The sequence below is a fragment of the Phyllobates terribilis genome, unplaced genomic scaffold (genome assembly GCF_046119375.1).
Source record: "Phyllobates terribilis strain yellow unplaced genomic scaffold, ASM4611937v1 Scaffold_13__5_contigs__length_258822181, whole genome shotgun sequence".
Lineage (NCBI taxonomy): Eukaryota > Metazoa > Chordata > Amphibia > Anura > Dendrobatidae > Phyllobates > Phyllobates terribilis.
This window is the reverse complement of record NW_027362773.1, coordinates 27,971,686-27,999,024: the sequence shown is the minus strand read 5'-3', so window position 1 is coordinate 27,999,024 and position 27,339 is coordinate 27,971,686. Positions and strand designations below refer to the sequence as shown.

Genomic DNA, 27,339 nt, shown 5'->3' with positions numbered 1-27,339 from the left:
GACATGAACCATTTAGGTGCGGGATCTCTAATTTGCCTGAACCGTGTGTGATAATTTTGGACAGTCCATACAGATATAAAAAGCTGCTGGACCAGGCACAGCTGCTACATGAGCCCAGCTGAGTAAAAGGGTCAGCACCACGTCCCTTTAATTCTCTTATCCCTTGGGCACCAATCTAATCTACAACTAAATCATCAATATCAGAGTGACAGTGACCCCATTGTAGGCTATGGAGGGTGTGCGACCACCGAGCCCTCACTATGGCGCTGTTCACATGTAAGCTCAGCACACTGGCACGCAGCCTAACACCAGGCTGTTTATATGTGCAGAGAGTGGACATTTCCTTTAATTAAAGGCCAGAACCTGTTTACTCTCCAGCATCACTAATTATGGCACCTGCTAATAACCTCTATAGCACAGGAATCTCACTATAAGCCGCCTAGTTATCGCATGACGCCACTTCGCAGTAACATCTGCCCCACATTACACAAACATGTTTGTTTTTATGTCGTGACCACGTGACCTAGTGGCCATCTTTAGTTCGGGCAACTGAGATTTTCAGCTTTTCCAGTTACCCAAAAAGTCAGAAATAAACGTTAAGCACAGATTCCTTACACACCTTTAACCTACCTCAGAATTACAATCTCAGAATTTTTTTTCTCTATTACTATCCCCATAGACATTAGACTCTGCCCTAAACAAAGATGGCAACCGGCTGCAGGTCACTGATAAGGGGCGGGGCAGTTTCCTTGGCAGCGCTTGGGATTGGGTGACGTCACTCCGCGTATATATAACACAGCGGGACGGTGCAACGTCAGATACAGCGCAGTGTAGAGAATATTATTACGGTTCCCGCTTCAACAGTGATTGGACGGAACCCAATAATCCACAGCCATGAGCTCCCAGATCCGTCAGAACTACCACCAGGACTGTGAGGCCGCCATCAACCGGCAGGTGAACCTGGAGCTGTACGCCTCCTATGTGTACCTCTCCATGGTGAGTACCGAGCCCGCAGTGCTGGGCGCCCCGCGCTTACCGCAGGTGGCTGTTATTATGGTGCACGTCATATAGCGGCGTGCATTGGGACTACAACTCCCAAGGTGCTGTTGGCTCATGTCGTCTCTCCGTGCGGGGTCTGGCCGCACTCTGCAGCCCCTAGCCGCGCTGCTCCTTGCACCTGGTGTTCCCCTCTAATTCCTGGGCTGTACCGGGGGCGCTGCTGATCCCTGGCTGCAGCATGTGGCAGCCTCCATCTTGCCATGTCAGGAGACCCATCAATGCTGGCGGCTGCGGACTCCTGTGCACGACTCCAGTGTCTGTCCTGGGCACCATCTACTGCCCGCTCCGGCTCCTGTGCTGCTGGCCCTTATAGCGGAGCATCCCCATGCCCAGCCGGTAGGGGGCGCCCAGCAGGGGAGGGCTTGTTTATCAGCCCACGTGGGGGTTTCTGAGCTAAGGGGGCATTCACATTCTGCTTATTGGATCTGCCATATAAATCTGATGTTTCTTCCCCACCCCCTCCATCTAGCTCAAGTGTAGCTCATGCCATTCACTTCTATGGGAGCTGTAAATCTTGCAGAACCCCTCCCATCCCCTCACTATGCAGATTAGATGGCTGACAGCCTGGTCTCTAGGACTGATGTGGGTGAGGTGTATTTAAGGGGCCTGGGTGCCCCATGACTGCATGCAGACAGGGGTTGTGCATTACTCTTATAGGGTGATTGTGTATGAAGCAGTTAGATGCCTACTCCTACCACCCTATAGGTGGCACCTTCACCCTGCAGGCCTGTTACTCAGACTTGTGCTTGGCATAAGGACTTTGTTGTCTCCTTCCCATAACTACACCCTAGGCCTGGTTCCAGTTTCTTATCTGCCAGGACCAGTTTGATATCAGACCCAGCAGATGTTGGCTATAGTAGAGGTAAAGGGTGTGGCCCAGCAGATGGGGCCTATTAATGCAGATCTGCACCATAGCAGTAAGCCTGTGTCCAGTGACTTTGCCTAGGTCTGGTTTGTTAAAAGCAAATATTTAATTTAAGGATTATTGAAGCTATGAACCCAGTTATAGATGAGCTGTCACCAGAACTAAAGTAGCCTTCTCCCCTGTACACCATTAGTGTGGCTTTTTCCCTGGTATATAAATCTGTCATATGGCTCCAGATATCTGGCCCTTATTTAACTCTAGCTTTTATGGCCTTGACTAGGGCTGTGTGCCCACGTAGCGTTTTTCAAGCGTATATGCTGCGGAATTTCCGCAGCGTAAACGCTTGAAAAACGCATGTAGATCCGCACCCCATGGTCCCCAATGGCATTCCGCAAAGTCAATGCCCATGCTGCGGATTTTTCCGCAGCGTATATGCTGCAGTCAAAAATCCGCAGCATGTTCATTAATTTTGCGGAAGCGCAGCGGAATCAATGTGCGGATGGTACCCAAGTCTGGAGGAGAGGAGACTCTCATCCAGACCTGGGTACCAAAGAACCTGTAAAAAAAAGAATAAAATAAAGTTTATACTTATCTTATGATGTTTTCCCTCCGTCGCGCTGTTGTCTGAAGGACCTGCCACGTCATTGAGTCATGTGACCCACCACATGACTCAATGACGTCACCGCAGGTCCTGCACACAACAGCGTGAGCCGTTCAAGACTCCGGACGGGGCAGAGAATGCATCAGAAGGTGAGTATAAACTTTATTTTTTTTATTTTTTACCATTCTGAACAAGTTGTCAAGCACTTTTCCAAGTGATGCTTGGAGAAGTGCTTGATAACCCGCATGCGGAAATGCATGCAAAGACGCCTCACAAACGCTTCTACCTGGCGGGAAAACCGCATGTAATATCCGCATGCGATTTTCCCGCCAGGGAGAAGCGTAAAAAATATGCTTCAGGTCCGCAACGTGGGCACATAGCCTAAGTGGCTGTGGCTAAGTAACTATGTAGATGTGGTAGAGATGATGAAAATGAACAAAACTTGTATCTATGGAAGGTTTGCCAGTTTAAAAACTAACTCATGGGAGCAGCTGAAAGGACAAAACTGTCCTCTTGTACCCGGTCTTTAAGGATATGCTGGGCGTTCTCGTTGCTCAAGAGTTGGTGCACCCCTCTGATGGCTCAGATTAGACTTGCTCCTATGATGCATCTGTTCTAGTACAAGAAATGCTGAGTGGGCGGACGCAGCCTTATATAAGCACGTCTTGGGTGATATGCCAGATGCTTTTGCCCTAGTTCCTTCAATGCTGCACTCTGCCATGTCTCTGCACTTGATGTGCTGCAGCAATGGGAAGGTTAAACTCCAGGCATATACATTGTCGCCTCGTGTTACCTACAATACAAAGACATGATGACCTCCAGGAACGTTTTCTGTACGTGATGGGAGGAACTTTACACCATGTGCGATATATGGGTTAGAAGTGTTTATTTGCACTGCCCTCTGCTGGCTAGAAGGCATCATTGACTGTCTACCAGTGCCTGCACCCCTGTATATAGTGCTTTGAGGAGGCAGTACACAAACTGGAATTGTGTATGGGATTGTCACACTTCATAATACTGATCACAGTATACAACACTTGTGAGTTATAAGACTATTGTTGGGCTGAGACCTTGCATGGGCCTGAAACATCCTGGTAACAAGAGCATCCAGTAGTTCTAAAAGTGCAATAACTGGTGTTTTGTATAGCCTGTACATAAAGTAGGTCTAAATCCACATACTTTTTAGTGGCAGATTATAAAGCATTGAAATACTGGGGTCTAATGTTCTAGCTCTGGATCGGTTAACTTTTATTTTCTCTTCTTTATAGTCTTATTACTTTGATCGTGATGATGTGGCATTGAAGAACTTTGCAAAATACTTTCTGCATCAGTCCCATGAGGAGCGGGAGCATGCCGAGAAGCTTATGAAGCTGCAGAATCAACGTGGAGGAAGGATTTTTTTGCAGGATGTGAGGGTAAGAAGACTTTACCCTATTCACCTGCTGTAGTGTTTAATTATTGACAGGATCAAACTCTGGTTCTGACTTGTACAATAAAGGAATCTACTAAAAATGGCCTTGTATAAACTAAACTGCCTGCCAAAGAGAAATGCTGACCTTTAGCCCCCTAACGACATTGGTTGTAATGGTAGGATCACGCTTAGGTCCCGTCTCGGGCTGCATTTTTCCTAGTGGTGGATAACTGTAACTCGGCCTCTAACTGCTGTGGATGGATTGCTGAGGTCACCTGTACCTGTTATTACAGTGCTCTTATGAAGACCAGCCTGTGGCTGCTGTTATAGTAGTGCAGTATATAGTAAAAATCCTGATCCTACCTAAGGGTACTCCAAAAAAATACACAATCCACACCTGATGTAGCAAATTTCCTATAGTGCTAAACAAATGCCATAATTAAGCTATTGGTGGAGAGGTTGAACCTGATAGGCAGGAATAAAAAACCTGAGCCTATGTAGCATCACTGGAAAAAAAATGCAATTGATCACACAGCTCCAACTCAAAGAAAATTTTACCATTCTTGGAAAATAGCAATGCTAACGACAAGTTTTGCATGACAAATTTTTTTTTTTCTTGACAAATATGGATTTATTTAGCACTGTAGTTGTAATGATCTGGGGCATCACACTGCCAGTTTTTTTTTCTTTTTACCACAAATGCTGATAAAACAAAACCTAAAACAATTACAAAAACTTTCCAAATGAGTAGTTTGCAATACATTGCATGAAAACCATCGAATGGCTGTGGACAGAAGTATAAACTTATGGCTGTTGAAAAAATGGCAATGTGGATTGGCAAAAAAATGGTTGCTGTCAGGAAGGGGTTAACATCAGTGGTTGAAGTAGATGGTGGGTGAGACTTCAGTGACTTCCATGAAGTGGGAAATGAGTAGGGAAGGGCTTTCATCACTTAATGTGATTATTTGTGAATGTTCCAAGACCAATATGGAAGAAGTGTGTAATGCTTCTGTAGCTGTGCTGTGGCCTCCATATATCACTGAGGACCTGTCAATTCACATCTGTTAAATATTATATTCTTCAGGAGATCGCTATGCACTATTACATGGTAGAATTGCAGCTAAAACTTTTAATTAAGTCATCCTCTTTGTAACAAGACATGGTAACATCCATTGTCCATTTATTCATGTATTTCAAGGAGGCTGAATAAACTAAGATTTCTTTATTAAAAAAAAAAAAGCTTAAAAGCTTCACACACTTTTAACTATCTCAGTGGTCCTTCCACTCATGCTTGATCCCACTCTTGCTTTTGGAAATGGTAAGGATATATATCGCCCTCATTTCCCAAGTGTGCTGGTTAGTTCTTTCTACCAATCTGGGCTTTAGATAACAGTAGCTCTGTGAAAGGACGGGTGATGCATGCATCTTCTCGGGTACACTTGTGTTCATCTGTTAATGATGAGCTACAGATCCTGTGAATGGAAGCAGTGTTAGGCTGTGTGCCCACTATGCGTTTTTGATGCAGCAGAAACGCTTTAAAAAACGCTTGGTAATCTGTGCCCCATGATCCCCCAATGAAAATCTGCAAAAATCCACAGCATGTCCATTATTTGTGTTTCTGCATGCGGATTTGAGGTCCCATTGGACTTGAAAAAACGCAAGTAAAATCCATGAATGTTTTTGACTGCCAAGACCCTGCAGAAATGCTGCTTCACTTCTGCATCGTGGGCACATAGCCTTAGACCTATTTCTGTTCTCAGTAAGGTGGTTGTCCTAAGGTACCTGTAGTCACCCTAGGCCGTGCTCATGGGGCTGCTTTTATCCACCGGACATTTTCAGTTTGTATGTGGCAGCTCAACTCCCCTGAAGTGCATTAACCTGTCCATAGAGTTGGGTTTTCCTTTCAGTATAACAGATGCACTGTCACTTTAATAACTAGTGATAAAAATAAATTCTAACTGCTACCTTTACAATTGTTGTAGCAGCTGTTAGTTAAAAGATCTGTATATTGCCCCAGTTCCTATCCTGCAAGTACATCAGTCATGGTGGTAGTCCTGAATTTTTCTTTGACAGCTGACGTACCGTGTATCGTCCACCAACATGTCCTGTCGCCTTTGTTGGACAGGCTGATGGTACACCACAGCATGCTTTATGAAAATAAATGGCCACTAGAGGAGTCGTATACTCACAGGGCCCTGGTCCAGTGGCCTCATAGACATTCTGAAGCTTTCAGATGGCAGTCCTGTGAACGATCTCCTGCCAAAGATGATGGCAGGTAAGAGGTGACTGCAGGGCTCATCCAATGGCCACAGTATACTATTGTGGGATCAGGGTTTTTGACACCACTTGATGATTTCATAACCCCAAGCACTCTGCAGATTCATAAGATACATGAATGTGTTTATCAGTCTGATCGTATTGATTAATTGCAGAAGCCAGACCGGGATGAGTGGGGCAGCGGGCTGGAAGCCCTAGAATGTGCCTTGCAGCTGGAGAAGAACGTGAACCAGTCCCTCTTGGATCTGCACAAACTGTCTACTGATCGGAACGATCCACATGTAAGTGACTGCTGTGACAACTTGCTGAACTCTCCACCCTACTGATAATCCTATTAATGTCACTTCAGCACATCACTTGGGTGACAGACCTATAGATTGCGATTGTCTGTAAAAACGAGATGTGATCAGCCCTTTGCCTTCATGGAAACATTTTAGATTTAACTTTTTTGCCCTGAATAGTAGTCTCAGCTGTTCCCAGAGTTGGAATCAGTTTGTCTTAGAATTTGTGATAAATGTAACCTTGGCTAGTATTGCTGCTGCACAGCTAAACTCCTTCTGTATGTCACAGCTCTGCGACTTCTTGGAAACTCACTACCTTGATGAGCAGGTGAAATCGATGAAGGAACTGGGTGACCATGTGACAAATCTCCGGCGACTGGGAGCCCCCCAGAATGGCATGGCTGAATACCTCTTCGACAAGCACACACTAGGGGAATCCCACGACTAAATTCCCATTTGTCCTGCTTGATGTACACTTTCCTTTTTAATGTTTGTTTGTGCAATTTTGTTTCTTGCTATATTTTGACTCAATAAATCCTCTACTATATGTGGCTTCACAAGTCTCATCACTTCTGTATGTTCCAGGCGTTTTATCTTTCCAGCGTTGGTACAGATGACTTCACTGCCTACCCTAGTCCACAGGGGTGACTGATTCAATAGGACAGTGTTATCTCTACACGCCAGAACTTGCATAATGTGGATCATAGGCTAGGGCCTCATTTAGCTGACTTTAATGTAGGCACATCTTGTTATCTCTATAGAATCAAGACCCAGATCTCTAAATATAAAAAAATCTGTGCGGATATTGTGATGCAATGACATTGGAGGGCTTACAGTCTAGATGAGGCTGCTGCTCTACTTTTGGAAGTTCCTATGATGTCACAGATGGGTGTCTGGACCCCTGTAGTTACTCAGCTGCCTCAATTAAAGATTCTTGCCCTCGAAGCTCCTTAACCCTAGAACGCGCAACCATAGAAATCTACACTTTCACATACCTGGGGCCTTTTAGGCCTGTGTGCAAATAACATGGAGTAACTCAAATGGAAATACTTCTCAAAGTTTATTTGAGATGTGAATATTTTAAAACATTATAATGTGCATAAAACAAAAGTAATTACACCATCTTAAAATGCCCAATATATGCATTCTATATATAGATATTTAATTTTTTTTTTGTCAAAGTTTTTTTTATATAAAAGTTGTAGTAAACATGGTGCAGTAATATTTCTTTTCAAAAACTTTCCTTTACAACTTTACTGATTACCCCAAAAATTTTCACATTTTTTCAGAAGAATGTTCCTTGCAGACACTTTGTCCACAAGTAGTACAGAAACGCTCAGATTTCCTTGCCTTCTTTGCTGGACAAATATAACCGCTTTTTTTTTTTTTTTTTTTTTTTTTTTTTCCCCCCTACTTGGCTCTGGATGTTCCTGAAAATTTATACCACATCGGATCATAGCTTCTGTAATTTGCCTTGGCAAGCTTTTCGTGTTGCTTCGCTCCATGGTACACATCAAAAGTTCATAGCAAAGTTCCGTCAAGAATAGACATCTCTTGTCCTTCCTGTTGGCATGGAATACTGGATGAGTTTCACTATAAACAATATAGCTATTGAGGGCTGACACATCAAGGATATAAAAAAAAAAAAAAAAAAAAACTACAGGCCAACATTTTGTCTGCCTCTTGCACGAATACTCTCCAATCATTTCATCCATCTTGTCCACACCTCCTTTTGTTTTATTATAATGCAGTATGATTTCAGGCTTGTTTCCAGTCATCGGTGTCAATACTTCCATCATGATGCATTGTACTCAGTAATATCACAGATTTTTCTTTCTTTGCTTTATAAGATACCATTGTTGCTTGATTGCAGAAACCAAAGACCTTCTCAAAGTGGTCGCTTGGGATTGTGCTTCATGATTGGAGGACTTTTGCGGTGGTTTGGCCTCATAGTACCAACAAGTGAGTTTTTCTGAAGCAAAAATTTGCCCAGTTCCAGATTGGTAAAGTAGTTGTCCATTGTTATATTTTTTTTCCAGAATTGAAAATTGGTACTGCAATTTTTTTTACGATGTCAGAACACAGGTCTTTCTGGACTGGAGCATCAGCTTCTTTGCCACAGTAAATCAGACCATTCATGCCATAATAGCTTGTAGAATCGCACATCCAGAAAATCTTTATGCCATACTTGGCAGGTTTACTGGGCATATACTGAATGAATTTGCAATGTCCCCTAAAGGCAAGAAGTTGCTCATCCGCTGTCATTGTAATTAGAATGGTAAAGCTTTGTACAGTTTTTGATGAAAAGATTCCAGATGTAGCTAATAGGGGATAATTTATCTGTTTCCAACCTCACAGGACAAGTTCTCTTATCAAAATGAAGGCTTCTCCAAATATTCTCAAATCTATTGACTGACATTGTAGCTTTATAGTGTGGATCTGAAAAAGGGTTCAGAAATAATTCTGATTGGAACTTTGTATGATTTTGTACACCCTACCAGAAGAGTAAGGGCAATATAACCATATAGTTCCTTTTATATTTTTCCATGTTTTTTTTTCTTCCGGAAGCGATATGTTTTCCTTCTAAGTAACAGTACAGACAAAAAGACTGAAGATCACATGTAAACCAAGTACAGGCCTAAAAGGCCCCAGGTATGTGAATATGGGGTAGTCCCAAAAAAGAGTTGTTTTACCGAAAGGCCTATAACATAAAAATGTATGAACTGGAAATTACTAACAACTATATACCTGAGGAATACCTAGAGTTTCAAAATTCTAACTAAAGTAATCTTGCAGAAAATAGAAAACATGTTACGTAGCAGGCCTGCGAGGCTCCAGGTATGCTTTCTAGGGTCAACTGTTCATTCCGACTACATCTCATCCACCATAGGCTCTGCAGCCAACCCCAGCATGGGACCTGCTGGCCAACCTTCAGCCCAGGCTCTTGTAGGTGAACCTGGCTCCAGGTGCTGAGGGATTACTCTTGGTCTTTGAGGTTTTTTCTTGGAGACCAGACTCCTAAATCTGAAAAGCCTATAAACTTAGTGTGGGATATGTTCTAAGCATCTCACAGCTTCCTACATTAAGGGTATGTGCACACGATGCAGAAATGAAGCAGAACATTTCTGCATCTCCCTGGCAGAAAAAACGCATGCAGACTGTGCATGCGGTTTTCCTGCAGAATACATGCGGATTCACATGAGTTTCCGCATGCAGATTGACGAGCACTTTCCAGGCGGTTTTTTTTTTTTTTTTTTTTTTTGCATCACCTGGAAAGTGCTTGACAACTAGGTCACACTATATAAATCCATGCAAACTGCATGGATTTATATAGTGTGACCTGAGAGAGTGTATATACTTGCCTCCGATGGCCCGCGCTGTCCTGCTCACTCCGTTCTCCCGGCAACTTTGAATTGAAAGACCTGCCGACGTCAGCGTCACGTGACCCGTCACATGACTCTGACGTCAGCACAGGTCCTACAACTCACTGCAAAGTGCCGGGAACCAAGCAGGAGCGCTGCGCGGGCCGACAGAAGGTAAGTATATATTTTTTATTTTATTCTTGTTTTACAACTTTTTTAATGGTACCTGGGAGCGGATGAGACTCTCCTCTCCTCCACACCCGGGTACCATCCGCACATTAGAACGTGCCAATAACGCAAGTACAAATGCAGTCTTGCGGAATTGGCGCGTTCTAATGCAAGTCAATGGTGGCGAAAACGCCGTGTTTACGCAAAATTATTTGACATGCTGCGGAAAAATCCGCATCATGGGCACAGCACATGCGGATTCCAATTGGGGAACATTGCTGCCCTTCTACCATGCGTTTTTAATGCATTTCCGCAGCTGCAAAAACGCCGTGGAAACGCATTAAATACGCATCGTGTGAACTCAGCCTCACTGGATGCAATACATGTTTGCCTTAGAGGCAGTAAAATCCTTGGTTATTGTAGAAGGCGAGGCAAGCACTGTGATAAACCAGCTATTGTCACTTTACATTAGATTATACTTCTGCAACCGGAAGAACGGGTTCTCCCGAAGAAATCTATGGATTCACGTGAATGAACACCAGCAGCATGAGCATTTTGCCAAGTGTTAACTCTTAACACACAAACACTAGTTTAACTGTTTTCAGAAGATGGTGCCCAGTTTTGTTGTTTTTTGTTTTTTCCCCCCTCTCTCCTCCCAAAATCCTATGGCTGTCTCCTAAAATACTCCTCAAACGTCATTTGGAAGCTCCCAACTTATGAAATGTCTTAATTTCTACTCTTTGCTAAAATCCCAATGAACAGATCACACAAATGACAATATCCAACAGAGGACTCCAATCCCCCAACACTTCCCTCTTCTGGGCAACACCTGTGGTGGTGCAAGACCAAATCATAAAAAAAAAACTAAGCCCTATATGCAAACTTAATCAAAATACAGGGACAATCCCAATCTTGAAAATGAATACTGTAGAGATGACAATTGCTTAACTGTTTGGTCCAAGGAAAGGCCCAGTGGCATCGCTTGGCCATTCAAAATAAATGATTCTTGTAGTAGTGAGCTCTTAGCACAAATCACTAGGCCATCCTCAGATTCCCACACTAATTACACCTTGAAGACCTTACAAACAAACCCTGCATTAGGGTGGAGATCCTCCTGGATTACTACAACTATCTCTAGTGTTCTCTGCCCCAGACACTATAGCAATGCTCATTTCTAGACATTCTTCCTCTACACAACACACCTAAATCAAAGCTTGACTTGAACAGGACATAAAAAAGTAAGGAAGGCTATTCGTTCCACCCATCTGATAAAACACCAAGTCCCAATGATCTTCCTGGGCAATGCTACAACATTCTCACACTATTAGTCTAGTTACAGAACCTTTCATCAAATGTTTCATGTGCTGGACACATGGAGATATTAGTTAACTTAATAGGTGACAATACTTTAAGTCTAAGTGGGTTAGTCTTCACTTAGGGGTGTGTACTTTAGCCTCCTTTCATGATGCTGACCAATCATAAGCAGGCAGCAACATAGAAGTGCTGAAAGAATGGTGATGTCATCAGAGTCACATGACCAGAGTCCAAAGTTCCTGCTAAAGTGTGAAGTAAAAAATAAGCCCTTACCTTAGATTACACAGCACAAAATTGTGGAGCCGTTAACTGGAGATTAGAAGATCAAAATTGTAACATTGGTGGATAGTAAAGTCTGTTCAGTGCTCTTCACGAAAGTGACTGGTAGAAATGAAGGGATCAGAACTATGCACATAGCACTAATGGACAGGGGGGTATATGAGCAAACACTCATTCACTGACATCACTTTGTAGTAAGAGTGGGTTATAGGATGTTATGAGGTCCTGCAGCAGCTGAGGTGGTGTATGATGAGGTTTTGCAGCAGATAAGATGTGTATTATGTATGTGTTTTTTGACGACTTTTCCTACTTAACACAGGAAAAGCAACAGCGGCAAATCTGCATCTATATCCACATGACTTAGATTTAACATTTGAAACTTTTCGATGCATATATCGTGTGTGTGTATGTATGTAGGTATGTGTGTGTATATAAATATATATATATATATATATATATATATACGCTCGCACACACAGTGGGGGGAAAAAAAGTATTTGTTACACTGCCAATTTTGCAAGTTTTCCCACCTACGAAGAATGGAAGTCTAATTTTTATCGTAGGTACACTTCACCTGTGAGACAGTGTGAAAAAAAAAAAAACACATTGTATGATTTTTTTATTTTTTTAAATACATTTCATGCTATAAAATGAAAATAATTTGATACAATAGAAAAACAGAACTTAATATTTGGTAGAGAAACCTTTGTTTGCAATTACTGACGTTTCCAAGTTTGCACACACTGCAGCAGGGGTTTTGGCCCACTCCTCCATACAGATCTCCAGATCTTTCAGGTTTTGGGGCTGTCGCTGGGCAACATTGAGTTTCAGCTCCCTCCAAAGATTTTCTATTAGGTTCAGGTCTGGAGACTGGCTAGGCCACTGCAGGACCTTGAAATTCTTCTTACGGAGACACTCCTTAGTTGCCCAGGCTGTGTGTTTCGGGTCATTGTCATGCTGGAAAACCCAACCACTACTCCTCTTCAATGATCTTACTGAGTGAAAGATGTTGGGCAAAATCTTGCGATACATAACCCCATCCATCCTCCCTTCGATATAGTTGTCCTGTCCCCTTTGCAGAAAAGCACCCCAAGTATCATGTTTCCCCCACCATGCTTCACGGTTTGGACAGTGTTCTTTGGGTTGTACTCATCCTTCCTCCAAACGCGGTGAGTGGAGTTGATACCAAAGAGTTCTATTTTGGTCTCATCTGACCACATGACCTTCTCCCATGACTCCTCTGGATCATCCAGATGGTCATTGCGAACTTCAAACTGGCCTGGACATGTGCAGGCGTGAGAAGGGGGGCCTTGCATGCCCTGCAGGATTTTAATCCGTGACTGCGTACTGTTACTAACGGTAATGTTTGAGACTTTGGTCCCAGCTCTCTTCAGGTCATTGACCAGTTCCTCCCTAGTAGTTCTGGGCTGATTCCTGACCTTTCTCAGAATCATCCTTACCCCACGTGACGAGATCTAGCATGGAGTCCCGGACTGAGGAAGATTGACAGTCATCTTATGTCTCTTCCATTTTGTAATAATTGCGTCAACAGTTGTTGCCTTCTCACCAAGCTGCTTGCCTATTGTGCTGTAGCCCATCAAAGCCTTATGCAGGTCTACAATTTTATCCCTGGTGTCCTTAGACAACTATTTGGTCTTGGCCATGGTGGAGAGGTTGGAGTGTGATTGAGCGTGTGGACAGGTGTCTTTTATACAGGTAACGAGTTCAAACAGCTGCAATTAATACAGGTAATGAGTGCAGGGTAGGAGGGCTTCTTAAAGAAAAACTAACAGATCTGTGAGAGACAGAATTCTTGCTGGTTGGTAGGTGATCAAATACTTATTTCATGCAATAAAATGCAATTTAATTATGTAAAAATCATACAATGTGATTTTCTGGTTTTTATTTTTAGATTCTGACCCTCGCAGTTGAAGTGCACCCACGATAAAAATTACAGACCTTCCATTCTTTGTAGGTGGGAAAACATGCAAAATCTGCAGTGTATCAAATACTTATTTTCCCCACTGTATGTGTGTGTGTATATATATATATATATATATATATATATCTATCTATATCTTTCATTGAACAAATAAATTCCCCTTTTTTACTATACAACATGGATTGATGGATTGATTGTGCTGTCCATCAGTTTGTTCTAATTTTTGACCTTCTGATTTACTCGGATTTGTCCATTTAAATTGTTCATTTTGGATTCTTTATGTAATAAACCAGTTTGTTCTCTTCTCTTACCTGTGAGATCTTTGCAATTCTGATTCTGTAACTGTAAGCTTCCTCCATGCTGAATTGCCTATATAACATTTTTCTGGTTAGCGAGAGCCTTGGGGTAGGCTCAGACAGGACTGGTATGCTGCAGCCTGTAGCAGTACAGTAACTGCAATTCTACTAAATCACACCTACTGCAGAAAATCTGTAACCAAAATTGAGCTGAAATGCAGATTTAAAAAATGCAGCACTTTGGTTTGTGCTGCAGATTTTCAGTGGATTTCAATTTTTGCAGTGAATATTGTAAAATCTGCAACAAATCCACATACATAGGGCAGCAGAGTGGCTCAGTGGTTAGCACTGTATGGTGGCTCAGTGGTTAGCACTGCAGCCTTGCAGCACTGGGATCCTGGCTTCAAAACCCACCAAGGACAACATCTGCAAGGAGTTTGTATGTTCTCCCCGTGTTTGCGTGGGTTTCCTCTGGGTTCTCCGGTTTCCTCCCACACTCCATAGACATACAGATAGGGAATGTAGATTGTGAGCCCCAATGGGGACAGCAATGATAATGTCTGTAAAGCGCTGTGGAATTAATGGTGCTATATAAGTGAATAAAATAAATAAATAAATGTGACATATGCTGTAACTGCACATGGTGGATAATGTGCGCATAAGTGTATGTGTGTTAACCCTATTTCTGCCCATCATATTTCTTTTGTTTCTCTCCCTAGGCTGTCTCCAGCCACTAAGAAGCTGCAGTTTGTTTCTCTCTGCTCCCCCCCCCAGCTCTCTCCCTCCCCAATGTCCCCATTGACTTCTGTGGGCTGCTGATGCAATTTGATTCTTCACTGTAGACCAATGTGTAGACAGATTTGAGCAGATTTTAAGAGTGAATGATCAGTGCAGGAAAAAAAAGATACTGATAAATGGGGAGGAGGCAGTTTCTCCCCTTCGCTTATAATATTGATTTATGATAATTGAATAGGAGCTGATCTGCAGTATCTGGGAGTGACCCCTAAAAAGTGTAACTGTCCATAGATCTGTTTACACTTGTCCAGAGCTGGTAACATATGATTTTTATTCTGTCTGGTCTAGTTTTAAATGGGATTTGCCAGCAGATTTCACAGTACAAACTGCATTCATTGTTCATAAATCGCTCTGGGCCTACTATAGGTATCGGGGTATATCGTCAATCTCCTTATTCCTTGATACCTGTAGTAGGTCCTCACCGCTGTATGTGACAAACACTACACGCACAATGCTCTTCACTGCTCCAGCTGAAAACAAATTGTTTTGACCGTCTCTGTGGACTTTGCTTTTTTTTCTCCCTGTGTAACACTGCTTTCTTATGATTGGGCAGCATTATAGAGGGGGAAAAAGCAAACGCCCCCACAGAAGAATCTATTACCGTCCCCTTGATTGAGGTTCGTATATTGGGAGCGGTAGACAAGGTTAGGACGAGTATATGAAAAATCATCTGTTTTTGATCCAGAAAAAAAACATATGATTTTTTTATCCATACTGTCATCTGTATATAGTATCCGTATGCCGATTTGTACATCCATATGTATTTTTTTTTTAACTATTTAATAAATAATAAAGGTCAAATACAGTTTCTTTTCTTTATAACTGTAATGGATCAGTGTAAAACTCATGACATGTATGTGATCTGTTTCTTGCACACCCATTGTCTTATAATGGGCAAGTCTGATCCGAAATGCGGATCAAAGTAGAACTTCCCAATGCAATGTAGTAGGTATAGTAATAATAATATTAGTAAATACCTCCAATTAGAAATGTAGTATAGTTTTTCTGATTTGGCATGTCTCTTTCCTCATGTCCGGGACTTTAGGTATCCATGGTTACGACCACTGATATAGTGAAAGTTAGTTATCTAATTGCTAGTGGTCGTAACCACGGATACCTAAGTCCTGCAATGCCTGCACATGAGGAAAGAGACACAGCGAATTAGAAAAACTATAGTACATTTCTAATTGGAGGTATTTGCTAATATTATTATTACACCTACTATATTTTGCAATGGGATCTTGGAGATGGGAATACCCCTTTAAATTTTAATTTGTGCATCTTATTCGAGTGCACTGTTCATCAAGATTGGCACAAACTGGTCCAAAATGCCAGTCTTGATTAGTCGGGATCACTTTCAATAAACTTTTTAAAACTGTCTGATGCAGTGTAAAAAGGAGCATTTTTTTGTCAGTGTGCTCGATCCAATTTTCATCCATTTTTGGGCTTTACGTCATCAGTGTGGCATCTGTTTTTCTCGATAGTATCCAAGAACTATCTGTTTTTTAGCTAGACCCCTGCACTTGAATGGTCGAGTTTTGATTCACAAGTCAGATCAAGAACAGAGAATAAAAAAGTGTGACCCAGCTCCCCCCACGTTGACGTATGTAGCAAATTACTGGCTAGGACGAAAAAACACTCGTCAATAGTAGCAATAGGGAAAGGTATGGATATCTAGATGTCTTTGGATAAAAAATTTCAAGTGTAAAATTGAATAAAACTTCTGGATATCCCTACCTTTCCAGATCAAGAACAGTCATGTATCCATTTTTTTTTTCAGTCCAAGTCCAAAAAACAAAAAAAAGTGTGCAGCTCCATAGGCTGTAATGGGTCAGTGTTGAATCCATGGAAGATATGAATAGAACCAATATGTCGAACATGAATGTCCAAATCATGCTTCTTCTATCCTAAAAACAATGATAAGAAGGATAGTACAACTTTATTTTTCTGTTGAATTTCTATGGAAACTGAGGTATACTAAGGTAGTGTAGGACCCTTCTTTTGGGGGTCTTTGTACGACTCCGAAGTTGTTCATAGTCATAATGAATAATACGCAAATAGTTTAATTGTCAACGGTTTTAAAAAAAAATAGGATATTTTATTATTTGTTAAGGTTTCTCTTAAGGGTTGTTCCTTTTATGGCTGTAATGGGAATAACTCCATTAGGCTCCAACCACTAAAAGTGGGACTACAGAAACAGCCGAGGGCGGGTGAGCTATGCCGTTTCCATAAATCACTTTGGATGTTTCCATAGCCTCGGAGCCTGAGCAGAGTTATTACCGCCTCGGTTATGAAAGACTGAGGTGGCAATTAACCCTTTAAAGGGAATCTATCACCAGATTTTTGTTATGTAATCTGAGAACAGCAGGATGAAGGGACTGAGACCCTGATTCCAGTGATGTGTCACTTACTAGGTTGTGTGTTGCTGCTTCAATACAATCAGTGTTTTATCGCAGGAGATTATCACTACTCAGCTGCTAATCAGTGGTGGGGGCGGGGTTATACAGAGCTCAGCATTCAGAGCACTGCTAGATCTGAAGCAGAGAAAATAATAATTGTGTCAAAATGACAGTATGCAGATCCGCAAGTGACACATCACTGGAATCAGGGTCTCTGTCCCTGTACATAATGCTGCTTACAGATCACATTTCAAAAACTGCTGACAGATTCCCTTTAAATGACAGTCTGTGGCACAGATAGTGATGTATCCCAGTTCTATTTTTTTTTTTCTGATTTCATTTACAGCATTCATTTTGGAACACAGTGAAGCTATAGTTATTTCTTTAGTATAACAAAAATGATTTTGTTCTACAAAAAGTCTCATATTTTCTACAATGATGTTATTTGCACCTTCTGAGTATAAAAGGGTTAAAGACTTTCATAGGAAGTCATTGCTGGAAAATAAGATTACTTGTGGCTTATGACTGGAAGGAGAACGTCCTCTTCTGCCTAATTGAATCAAAGCCTCTGAATCTACAGTTTATGCATCTCCTACTTTTCCTTCTTATTCGGTCAATATTCATTTATTTATTAACCACTCTTGTCTTCTTGCTGGCACGGCTCCCCAGCCTCCATGATTACTTCCATAAGTTGAGTAAAGTCTCCCTCAGTTAGACTTATGCCAGAGTCTTTTGGAGAAGGAAACTGAGATCCATTCTGTTCTTTAGTTCCACCTTCACAGTTTACATCTGGCTGCCCATGAGAGATTTTGGAAGTTGCCCTTTGTAAATTTGGGGAGTTCATAGGCGAGAATGAAAAAATTGGATGTGACGACTTGTGTCCTGGGGTATGAAGAGCATCGGGTGAAGCCAGAGACTGGTTTTCTTGCAGTAATGCAGATAAGCGGTGGGCTCGGAGTAATCTTCTAGGTATCTGTATAGGACTCTGCAGTGGTTGGTCGGTCGTTTTCAGTGAGGGGGTACTCTCCACACTATCTAGAATGGCCTCCTCTTGTTCCTCCATACTTCCCAGTGGCCACACAAAGCACTCTTTAGACCCAGGAGATACACTGGTTGTCTCATCTGCAATTTCATTAGATGTTCCCATCTTCTTGCTTCTTTGTGTGTGACAAAGATTCGGAGTTCCATGAGCAGGAAATCGTGGACAGTATGTTGGACCTCCATTAAGTGGTGTTTGAGGAGCGCTATAAAATCCTGGTCTCTCATAGAAAGGGGTAGACATGAATACATTTAGATCACGTAGGGCCTCTCCACTCCTGTTTCCTATGTCTCGGTGTGTAAAATGTGGGAGTCCTGGAGGTATGCCGCTCTGTCTTCTCATTAACAAGCTCTGTCGTGAGTTAGATCGAGGTGGACTTGGAGAATGAACTCCCAGTAGGCGCCCAAGTGGTCCAATCAACGGGGTAGAGTGATTGGCCTCTTCATTCTCATTTATCTGCTCAAGAGGTGGAAACTCCAAATCCTCCTTTTGCAAACTGGAAGGCAAAAATGGAACAATAATTTGTCCTGTAAAATACTAAAAATCCTAATATAACTTGATAATTATGTGGTTTTATTTCTGTAATGCCACAGTGGTTCTGTTTTTTTTGAAATCCCTTTGAGATGACCACCCAAAATGTCATTAAAAAATGTTCTTCTAGAGGGAAAGTCCTTACAAAGATGTACACCAAACCAGCATACAGTATATGATGGAGCTGACCTGACAAATGGGTGATCAGCATGGTGTATATTACGCTAGATAAAGGGGAAGTCTTTTTTAGAAGATTCCTTGCATGTTGATGGTTGCATGGTAGAAGAAAAAGTTGGGGTAGCAAATATAAAATATCTATTAAATGCTAGAACATTGGTTTGTATAATGGAGGAAATAACAACTAGTAGTCGCTGACTAAAAGTATGTTTACACTGACTAGTGTGTATGAAGATCGGTGATAAAGTGTCATCTTTTGGCTGCTGTTAAATTGTTAGAATAGGAACCAGATTGTTTAGGAGAGTCACGATACTGATCGTTACAATTCTTAAGAAATTAGGAAAACGTTAAAATTTCATGGGTGGGTACTAGGCCTGGTGCAGATGCCCATAGTTTTGACTGAATGTGATCCATCAAAACATCGGATCACATTCAGATCAATGAGGCCATGCACATGTCCAATTTTTCCTTCTAACCGAGTGGTCCAAGGTCCAAAGAAAAAGATGACAGCATGCACAATTTGCCTCCAATAATCAGATCGTGCACTCCTGTCTATAGGTCTGTGAAAAACTTCGGACCACACTCGGATGATATCTGAGTGGGGTCCGATTTTCATGGACAGACTGAATGGAGAAGATGGAGAAACTTTTTTTTTTAATTCTCCATATCCGAGAAAATTGAATCACATTATGATCATACTTTTATCAGAGGTTCATCAGAGTGTGATTAGTGTAATCGGCCAGATTTTCTTGAATGGAGAACATACGGTCGTCTGCACCTGCCTTTTGAATTGTGCAAAAAGATTTGGGCTGCCCTTGTCCATTGTCCAGTCCGCTCCTCGGGGGCAGCTAGACCAAGGCAGTCCACGTCATAACGTTACATGACCACTAGTGACTTGTAAATGCAAGACGCGCCCAGGATGCCAGCCACAGAAGTGAAGACTGCCCAGTTTTGTCTGCCAAGGAAGACTGGACTAGTCCCTAGTCCAATATATAGCCATATCAACATTGTTATGATGCCCAGCCCATCATTTGATCAGTGTGGTCTACTCTAGACACTTGTACAGCTATTTCTATTAGCTCAGTGGTCTAACCCTCATTTGCTTTGATATATTGTTATTTATATTAACATACACATGGCAGCATTGTTACATAGGTGAACATTTTTATTCCTTTTATATGTATATGATCGAATTTTCATTGAACAAAGAATTAGCAAATGTTCTCTTTCCTAATTATACAAAGAATGCACTTTTTCGGATGAGTAATTAAGAGATGTTTAAATGACGAAAATATAATTATTTTAATATATAACTAATCCCTACTCAATAATTAGTGTACTATTTTAGTTCTACAGTCTTTTTCTTTGTTTTTTTATCTCTATTTTATTTATACACCATAAAAGCATCCAAAGAATTAATTGTTATAATATGCATAATAGAATCTGAATTTATCCTAGGTGTGGTACTCAAATTCCATAGTTCCTCTAGAGTTTCTCTCATCTGCATTGACATATTAGTGACTAAGCTTCTTGGATCATTGACCAAGGAAGAAATGAGTTAAGTAATTATACCGTGGGTACGGAAAGTATTCAGACCCCTTTAAATTTTTCACTCTTTGTTTCATTGCAGCCATTTGGTAAATTCTAAAAAGTTCATTTTTTTTCTCATTAAAGAACACTCTGCATCCCATCTTGACTGAAGAAAAAAACAGAAATGTAGAAGTTTTTGCAAATTTATTTAAAAAGAAAAACTAAAATATCACATGGTCATAAGTATTCAGACCCTTTACTCAGACACTCATATTTAAGTCACATGCTGTCCATTTCCTTATGATCCTTGAGATGGTTCTACTCCTTCATTGGAGTCCAGCTGTGTTTAATAACCTCACAACTCACAGTGCATGTCAGACCAAATGAGAATCATGAGCTCAAAGGAACTGCCCAAGGAGCTCAGAGACAGAATTGTGGCAAGGCACAGATATGGCCAAGGTTATAAAAGCATTTCTGCATTACTCAAGGTTCCTAAGAGCACAGTGGCCTCCATAATCCTTAAATGGAAGAAGTTTGGGACCACCAGAAGTCTTCCTAGACCTGGCTGTCCAGCCAAACTGAGCAATCGTGGGAGAAGAGCCTTGGTGAGAGAGGTAAAAAAGAACCCCAAGATCACTGTGGCTGAGCTCCAGAGATGCAGTAGGGAGATGGGAGAAAGTTCCACAAAGTCAACTATCACTGCAGCCCTCCACCAGTCGGCCTGTATGGCAGAGTGGCCCGACGGAAGCCTCTCCTCAGTGCAAGAAATATGAAAGCCCGCGTAGAGTTTGCTCAAAAACACATGAAGGACTCCCAGATTATGAGAAATAATATTCTCTGGTCTGATGAGATGAAGATAGAACTTTTTGGCGATAATTCTAAGAGGTATGTGTGGAGAAAACCAGGCACTGCTCATCACCTGCCCAATACAATCCCAACAGTGAAACATGGTGGTGGCAGCATCATGCTATGGGGGTGTTTTTCAGCCGCAGGGACAGGACGACTGGTTACAATTGAAGGAAACATGAATGTGCCCAAGTACAGAGATATCCTGGATGAAAACCTCTTCCAGAGTGCTCTGGACCTCAGACTTGTCCAAAGATTCACCTTCCAACAAGACAATGACCCTAAGCACACAGCTAAAATAACAAAGGAGTGGCTTCAGAACAACTCTGTGACCATTCTTGACTGGCCCAGCCAGAGCCCTGACCTAAACCCAATTGAGCATCTCTGGAGAGACCTGAAAATGGCTGTCCACTAACGTTCACCATCCAACCTGACACAACTGGAGAGGATCTGCAAGGAAGAATGACAGAGGATCCCCAAATCCAGGTGTGAAAAACTTGTTGCATCATTCCCAAGAAGACTCATGGCTGTACTAGCTCAAAAGGGGGCTTCTGCTCAATACTGAGCAAAGGGTCTGAATACTTATGACCATGTGATATTTCATTTTTTCTTTTTAATAAATTTGCAAAAATTTCTACATTTCTGTGTTTTTTCAGTCAAGATGGGGTGCAGAGTGTACTTTAATGAGAAAAAAATGAACTTTTAAGAATGTACCAAATGGCTGCAATGAAACAAAGAGTGAAAAATTTAAAGGGGTCTGAATAGTTTCCATTCCCACTGTATCTGTTTTGCAATAAAATAGATAGATATACAATACTGTATGTTGAAATATTTTGGGATCACATGAATGCTGGTTCCCCACATACTGCCAGCCAGTGGTGTAACCTGAAGCTTATGGGCCATAAGGTCTTTAATAATATTATATGAGTCAAAGAGACCTTTTGGGCCATCATAGGCAACTCCTGCACCTACTATAGCTATTAGTGGTGAGCGAGTATGTTCTGTTAACTCTTTCGGCGAGAATGCTTGTGTGCTCGCCGAGTATCTTCAGCGTGCTCGGGTGTTATGTTTTCGGCACTCAGTGCTCATGATTTGTGACTGTTTGACAGCTTTAATACATGTGAGGAATGCCTAAGAAACAGGCATTCCTCACATGTATTAAAGCTGTCAAGCAGTCACAAATCATGCACACAGTGCGACTAAAACATAACACCCGAGCACTCTGAAGATACTCGGAAAACACCCGAGCATGCTCGCTGAAAGGGTTAACAGAACATACTCACTCATCACTAATAGCTATGTCTCTACTTCTAGCCTCCAAATGGTTGCTCTTATGTGATTGAACATTTCCTAAAAGTATGGTGCTTCATAGGAAGTGAAAGCAGTATGTTCCAAATGGATTGGTCTAACTTTATAACCGTGCACTATAAAGTTGTCATGTTCAGAAGTAAGTGTGAAGCTATAGGGAGTGAAGCATTAGCAGTTGCACAGATGCCATAGGGGGCCTAACAGCCCATTTATTACGCAGTAGGTGGGGGGCAGCTTAACAGTTTAGTTTGGGGTCCAGAAACAGAGGTTATTGAATAAGTAGTAACCTACATATAATAAGCTTATTTTGTTCACTCAGGAGAACACTTGTTATGAACTAACAAGAACTAGGGAGTAAATCGATAGTCCACCTAGACGTAGTTGCAGATACTTCTGCTTATCCATAGTGACCCAGCAGGGAAGCTTGTGTTTATGGTAACTAGAGTGTAAAAAATGTATGTGAACATGGCTGAGAATGGTATTGCTGACATGGGCGAGGCATTTTAGGTGTATAATAATAATGTGTATTTTGTGTATATTTTTTGTGAGTAGCTAAGTAGTTGGTGGCAGCTTATGGGACCTTATCTGAAAACATTACATGATGGGTATATGTTAGAATCTCAGTATCACCAACATCTTTTACAATCTTACAGTGTGTAAAGTTTAACTAAATTTAGGTTTTTAATTCTTGTGGCACTATATCTTTACCTTATATCAAAAGCAGAACCCATGAATGATGGCCTCCGAGTCTCCACTGTAGACGCAGTGTACGGGGGCTGAGCGTCTGAATCATTCCAATATACATCTTTTTCCAGTGGAGGAGCATTTTGGTGCATTTCATCCACTGCTAGCAGAGACACCTGATGGAGGAGAGCGTTGCAGTATCAAAATATTGTTATGTGACTGAATTAGTAATTTAGGATGCTACTTTGAAATCTTATAGGCTACAGGGTATATAGTACACTTTTATATACCCATCCATAGACATACAGGTGCATCTCACAAAATTAGAATATCATCAAAAAGTTAATTTCAGTTCTTCAATACAAAAAGTGAAACTCTTATATTTTATAGAGTCATTACAAAAAGAGTGATATATTTCAAGTGTTTATTTCTGTTAATGTTGATGATTATGGCTTACAGACAATGAAAACACAAAGTCATCATCTCAGTAAATTAGAATACTTTATAACAACAGCTTGAAAATTTTTTTTTAAATCCGAAATGTTGGCCTACTGAAATGTATGTTCAGTAAATGCACTCAATACTTGGTCGGGGATCCTTTTGCATCAATTACTGCATCAATGCGGCTTGGCATGGAGGCGATCAGCCTGTGGCACTGCTGAGGTGTTATGGAAGCCCAGGTTGCTTTGATAGGAGCCTTCAGCTCGTCTGCATTGTTGGGTCTGGTGTCTCTCATCTTCCTCTTGACAATACCCCATAGACTCTCTATAATAGATTCTCTATGGGGTTAAGGTCAGGCAAGTTTGCTGGCCAATCAAGCACAGTGATACTGTTGTGTGTAAACCAGGTATTTTTTACTTTTGGCAGTGTGGACAGGTGCCAAGTCCTGCTGGAGAATGACATTTCCATCTCCAAAAAGCTTGTTGGCAGATTGAAGCATGAAGTGCTCTAAAATTTCTTGGTAGACGGCTGCGCTGACTTTGGTCTTGATAAAACATAGTGGACCTACACCAGCAGATGACATGGCTCCCCAAACCATCACTGATTGTGGAAACTTCACACTAGACCTCAAGCAGCTTGGATTGTGGCCTCTCCACTCTTCCTCCAGACTCTGGGACCTTGATTTCCAAATGAAAATTGGAACTCTGGGACCTCATTGAGTGTGTCAATGACTGCCTTCTGGACATCTGTCAAGTCAGCAGTCTTCCCCATGATTGTGGAGCCTACTGAAACAGACTAAGGGACTTTTTTAAACGCTTGGGAAGCCTTTGCTGGTGTTTTTTATTAATTATTTTAATTTACTGAGATAATGACTTTTGTGTTTTCATTGGCTGTAAGCCATAATCATCAACACTAACAGAAATAAACACTTGAAATAGATCACTCTGTTTGTAATGACTCTATATAATATATGAGTTTCACTTTTTGTATTAAAGAACTGAAATAAATTAACTTTTTGATGATATTCTAATTTAGTGAGATGCACCTGTATACTTATTTCTTTGCTTTTCTACAACACGTTCACCTGATCTACTTAATGAATACTATTTTGTATAACAATGTAAGGAAATCTGTAGGATCAACCCTCCTTGGCTGTATATATGGGCATGTAAGTCATAGAAAGGTAAATAAAATGATAAATTGATATCTGTGATCCGATGACTTATTCAAGAGAAATCCACATTTTTCTTATATGTAAATGAGCTGTTAAGATCTATGGGCCGGACATAGATCTCCCTGAGAATCTGCCTCCAGAGCTTATTATAAATGAAAGGGAGTGTTACCAGTGTGAGACATGTAGATCAGGAGAGCAGACTGTCAGCCATTACATGTCTCACATTGTTAACGCCTCTTTCAATTAAAATAGTCTCTGGATGCAGATTCCTGGGGAGATCTATGTCCAGCCCATAGATCTTAACAGCTCAGTTACATATTGAGAAAAACATGGATTTCTCTGGAATAAGACATCGGATCGCAGATATCAAGGTATCATTTTATTCAGCTTTCTATAATCTGCATGCCCATATAGACAACTAAGGAGGGTTGATTGAAAGACAGATTCTCTTTAAGGACATGTTCCAACCATTGCCATGCTTCTGTAATTAGACTGCCGACTTGGTCTTTCCAGTTTCTCTTCCTTTTTCAGCAGTCATCGCCATTTTGCTTGGAAAAATAGGGATTGTGTCACCACTGTTCTCCTAATGAGAATGTAAACTATCAAAATTTGGGGGCATCCTATGCATTGTATGTAAATATCACAAGTGTCAGTGGTCAGATTACTCATTTATGTTTTCTATCCAATGGCTTTTACAATAGACTCATCTTAACTTTTGTTACCTGGAAATTTCTGTCAATTAACCAATTGGTCTCAAAGTCGTCATCGTCTTGTCCAAAGGGGTTAATTAACTGCTCGGCCACCTGGAGGATATACAAAGGTGATTATAGTCGTGTAACACATTAAGAAAAGGAGATTTGTTAGGGCCATTTTCTATTTGTAGAACTAGTACAGAGTACAAAAAAAACATACTTTTAACCAGCCAGCATAGAAAAAGAATTGTAAAAGGGTAAAGACTGGGACGTAGAGATCTAGGTCATGTCCAGGGTATCCCCTCTGGGGGTCCAGGAACTGGCGGCCAATGAGGCAAGCCAGAAAAAAACTGTATACAGCCACTGTGACCACCTAAGGAGAAAATAGAAAAAAAAGCATCAAATGAGTATTTAGATAAATTTAAGGGAATCTGTTACCAGATTTTTCCTGCCTAATATGAGAGCAACATAAAGTAGACACAGAGATCCTGATTCCAGTGATGTGTCACTTACTGGGCTACTTGCTGTAGTTTTGATAAACAGGAGGTCACCACTAGAGGACTAGTTGGACTGCTGCCATGTAGTCCAGCTTAGCGCCCACCACTGATTGGCTGCTTTCTGCCTATGCACAGTGTACACAGAAAGCTGCCAATCAGTGGTGTGGGCGGGGTTATACACAGCTCAGCATTCAGAGAACTGCTAGATCTGCAGCAGAGAAAACAGGAATTTTATCAAAACTACAGCAAGCAGCTTAGTAAGTGATACATCAGCGGAATCATGATCTCTGCCTCTACATTATGCTGCTCTCAGATGGGGTGGCAAAAAACCTGACATAATGAGTTATAATGATTAGAAAAACATGGTTGTTACTTCCAGTTCAATATTACAACTGGAGAAATAAATGAAATTTGCAAAACTAAAAGGGTTCTCCAGTGAAAAGATCTAAAGGAAGGGTGATAATAACATATTTATTGGAGGGGGTTTGACCGCTGGACCCCGCACTGATAGGCTGAACGGGTAACTTATACCTATGCTCGACCGCTGCTCCATTCATTCCCTATAGGCCTGCTGAGCACTGTGCTCGTCTTATTCCAGTAGCCCCATAGGGAATGTGTGAAGCAAAGGTCGGGCATCTAATCTGCCGCTGCATTTTGAACCGATATAAAAGTTCTCCATTCTGCTGATCGGTGCTGATCGGGTCCCAGTGGTCGGACTTGCACCGATCTATAAGTTATCACTTATCCATAGCATAGCTGATAACGGGATATCACCGGACAATCCGTTTAAAGACTGATGTAACAGAAAGGTAAAAGTGTAGAGGTAAAGTAAAAACCTGAGTGTAGACCAGAGGGATGCTGATCCAGTCATATCCAAACAACCGTCCACATTGGGTGCGCAGAGAATTCAGCTCCTAAGACAGGGAACAGGTGGCAATGTAAGAACGAAGAATAACAGGTGTCACTCATCCAAGTGTAACATTAATTACATTGTGACTAATATAAATAATAATCTTTATTTTTATATAGTGCCAATGTGGCGCCCCTGAGGGTTCAGTCACCACAGGGGTACTGCACCTCAGACCGAGGTGTGGTATCTCCTCTCCGAGGTAAGGGTGGAGCACCTCACAGGACTCAGCCATCCATTCAACACTACACCTCTCCCACCTGAGGGGGGGCTTATATGCACCAGGGTGCTGCCCCAGCCGGGATAAGAGGAGACTGGGGGAACCAAAGATAGGGGGAACCATGTAGTGGGAGAGGGTGGAGGACGCACTTAGAGGTTACACCACAAAATTCATATTTAATAAACGGCCATCTTGGGCTTATGGTCTTTGATTGTGATCTTCATCACTGAACGTGGCTTTCTGT

General features: G+C 41.6%; 2 protein-coding genes across 3 annotated transcripts in view; one reads left to right on the top strand and one right to left on the bottom strand.

Moving 5' to 3' along the window:
• Positions 1–762: 762 nt before the first annotated feature.
• Positions 763–7,041, top strand: FTH1 (ferritin heavy chain 1). Its single transcript, XM_073657995.1, has 4 exons — positions 763–996; positions 3,794–3,940; positions 6,369–6,494; positions 6,784–7,041. Exons 1-4 carry the CDS (start codon positions 895–897, stop codon positions 6,940–6,942), a joined length of 534 nt encoding a protein of 177 aa, XP_073514096.1. The 5' UTR covers positions 763–894; the 3' UTR covers positions 6,943–7,041.
• An 8,830-nt stretch (positions 7,042–15,871) lies between these two features.
• The window catches only part of BEST1 (bestrophin 1), a 57,066-nt gene continuing 45,598 nt past the window's right edge, over positions 15,872–27,339 (bottom strand). For both annotated transcript variants that reach the window (XM_073659423.1, XM_073659424.1), the window contains exons 6-10: positions 26,805–26,882; positions 25,692–25,844; positions 25,502–25,582; positions 23,189–23,340; positions 15,872–18,584 (exon numbers count right to left, since the gene is read on the bottom strand). In XM_073659423.1, coding sequence (XP_073515524.1) covers positions 17,681–18,584; positions 23,189–23,340; positions 25,502–25,582; positions 25,692–25,844; positions 26,805–26,882 — 1,368 coding nt within the window. In that variant the 3' untranslated portion in view covers positions 15,872–17,680. The remainder of the gene's footprint in view (positions 18,585–23,188; positions 23,341–25,501; positions 25,583–25,691; positions 25,845–26,804; positions 26,883–27,339) is intronic.

Bases quoted from the DNA above. Each gene is read 5' to 3' on its own strand.
- FTH1 (XM_073657995.1), top strand. From the start codon at position 895: ATGAGCTCCCAGATCCGTCAGAACTACCACCAGGACTGTGAGGCCGCC. The intron at 997-3,793 runs GTGAGTACCGAG...TCTTCTTTATAG, and splicing joins CCTATGTGTACCTCTCCATG to TCTTATTACTTTGATCGTGA. The intron at 6,495-6,783 runs GTAAGTGACTGC...TGTATGTCACAG, and splicing joins CTGATCGGAACGATCCACAT to CTCTGCGACTTCTTGGAAAC.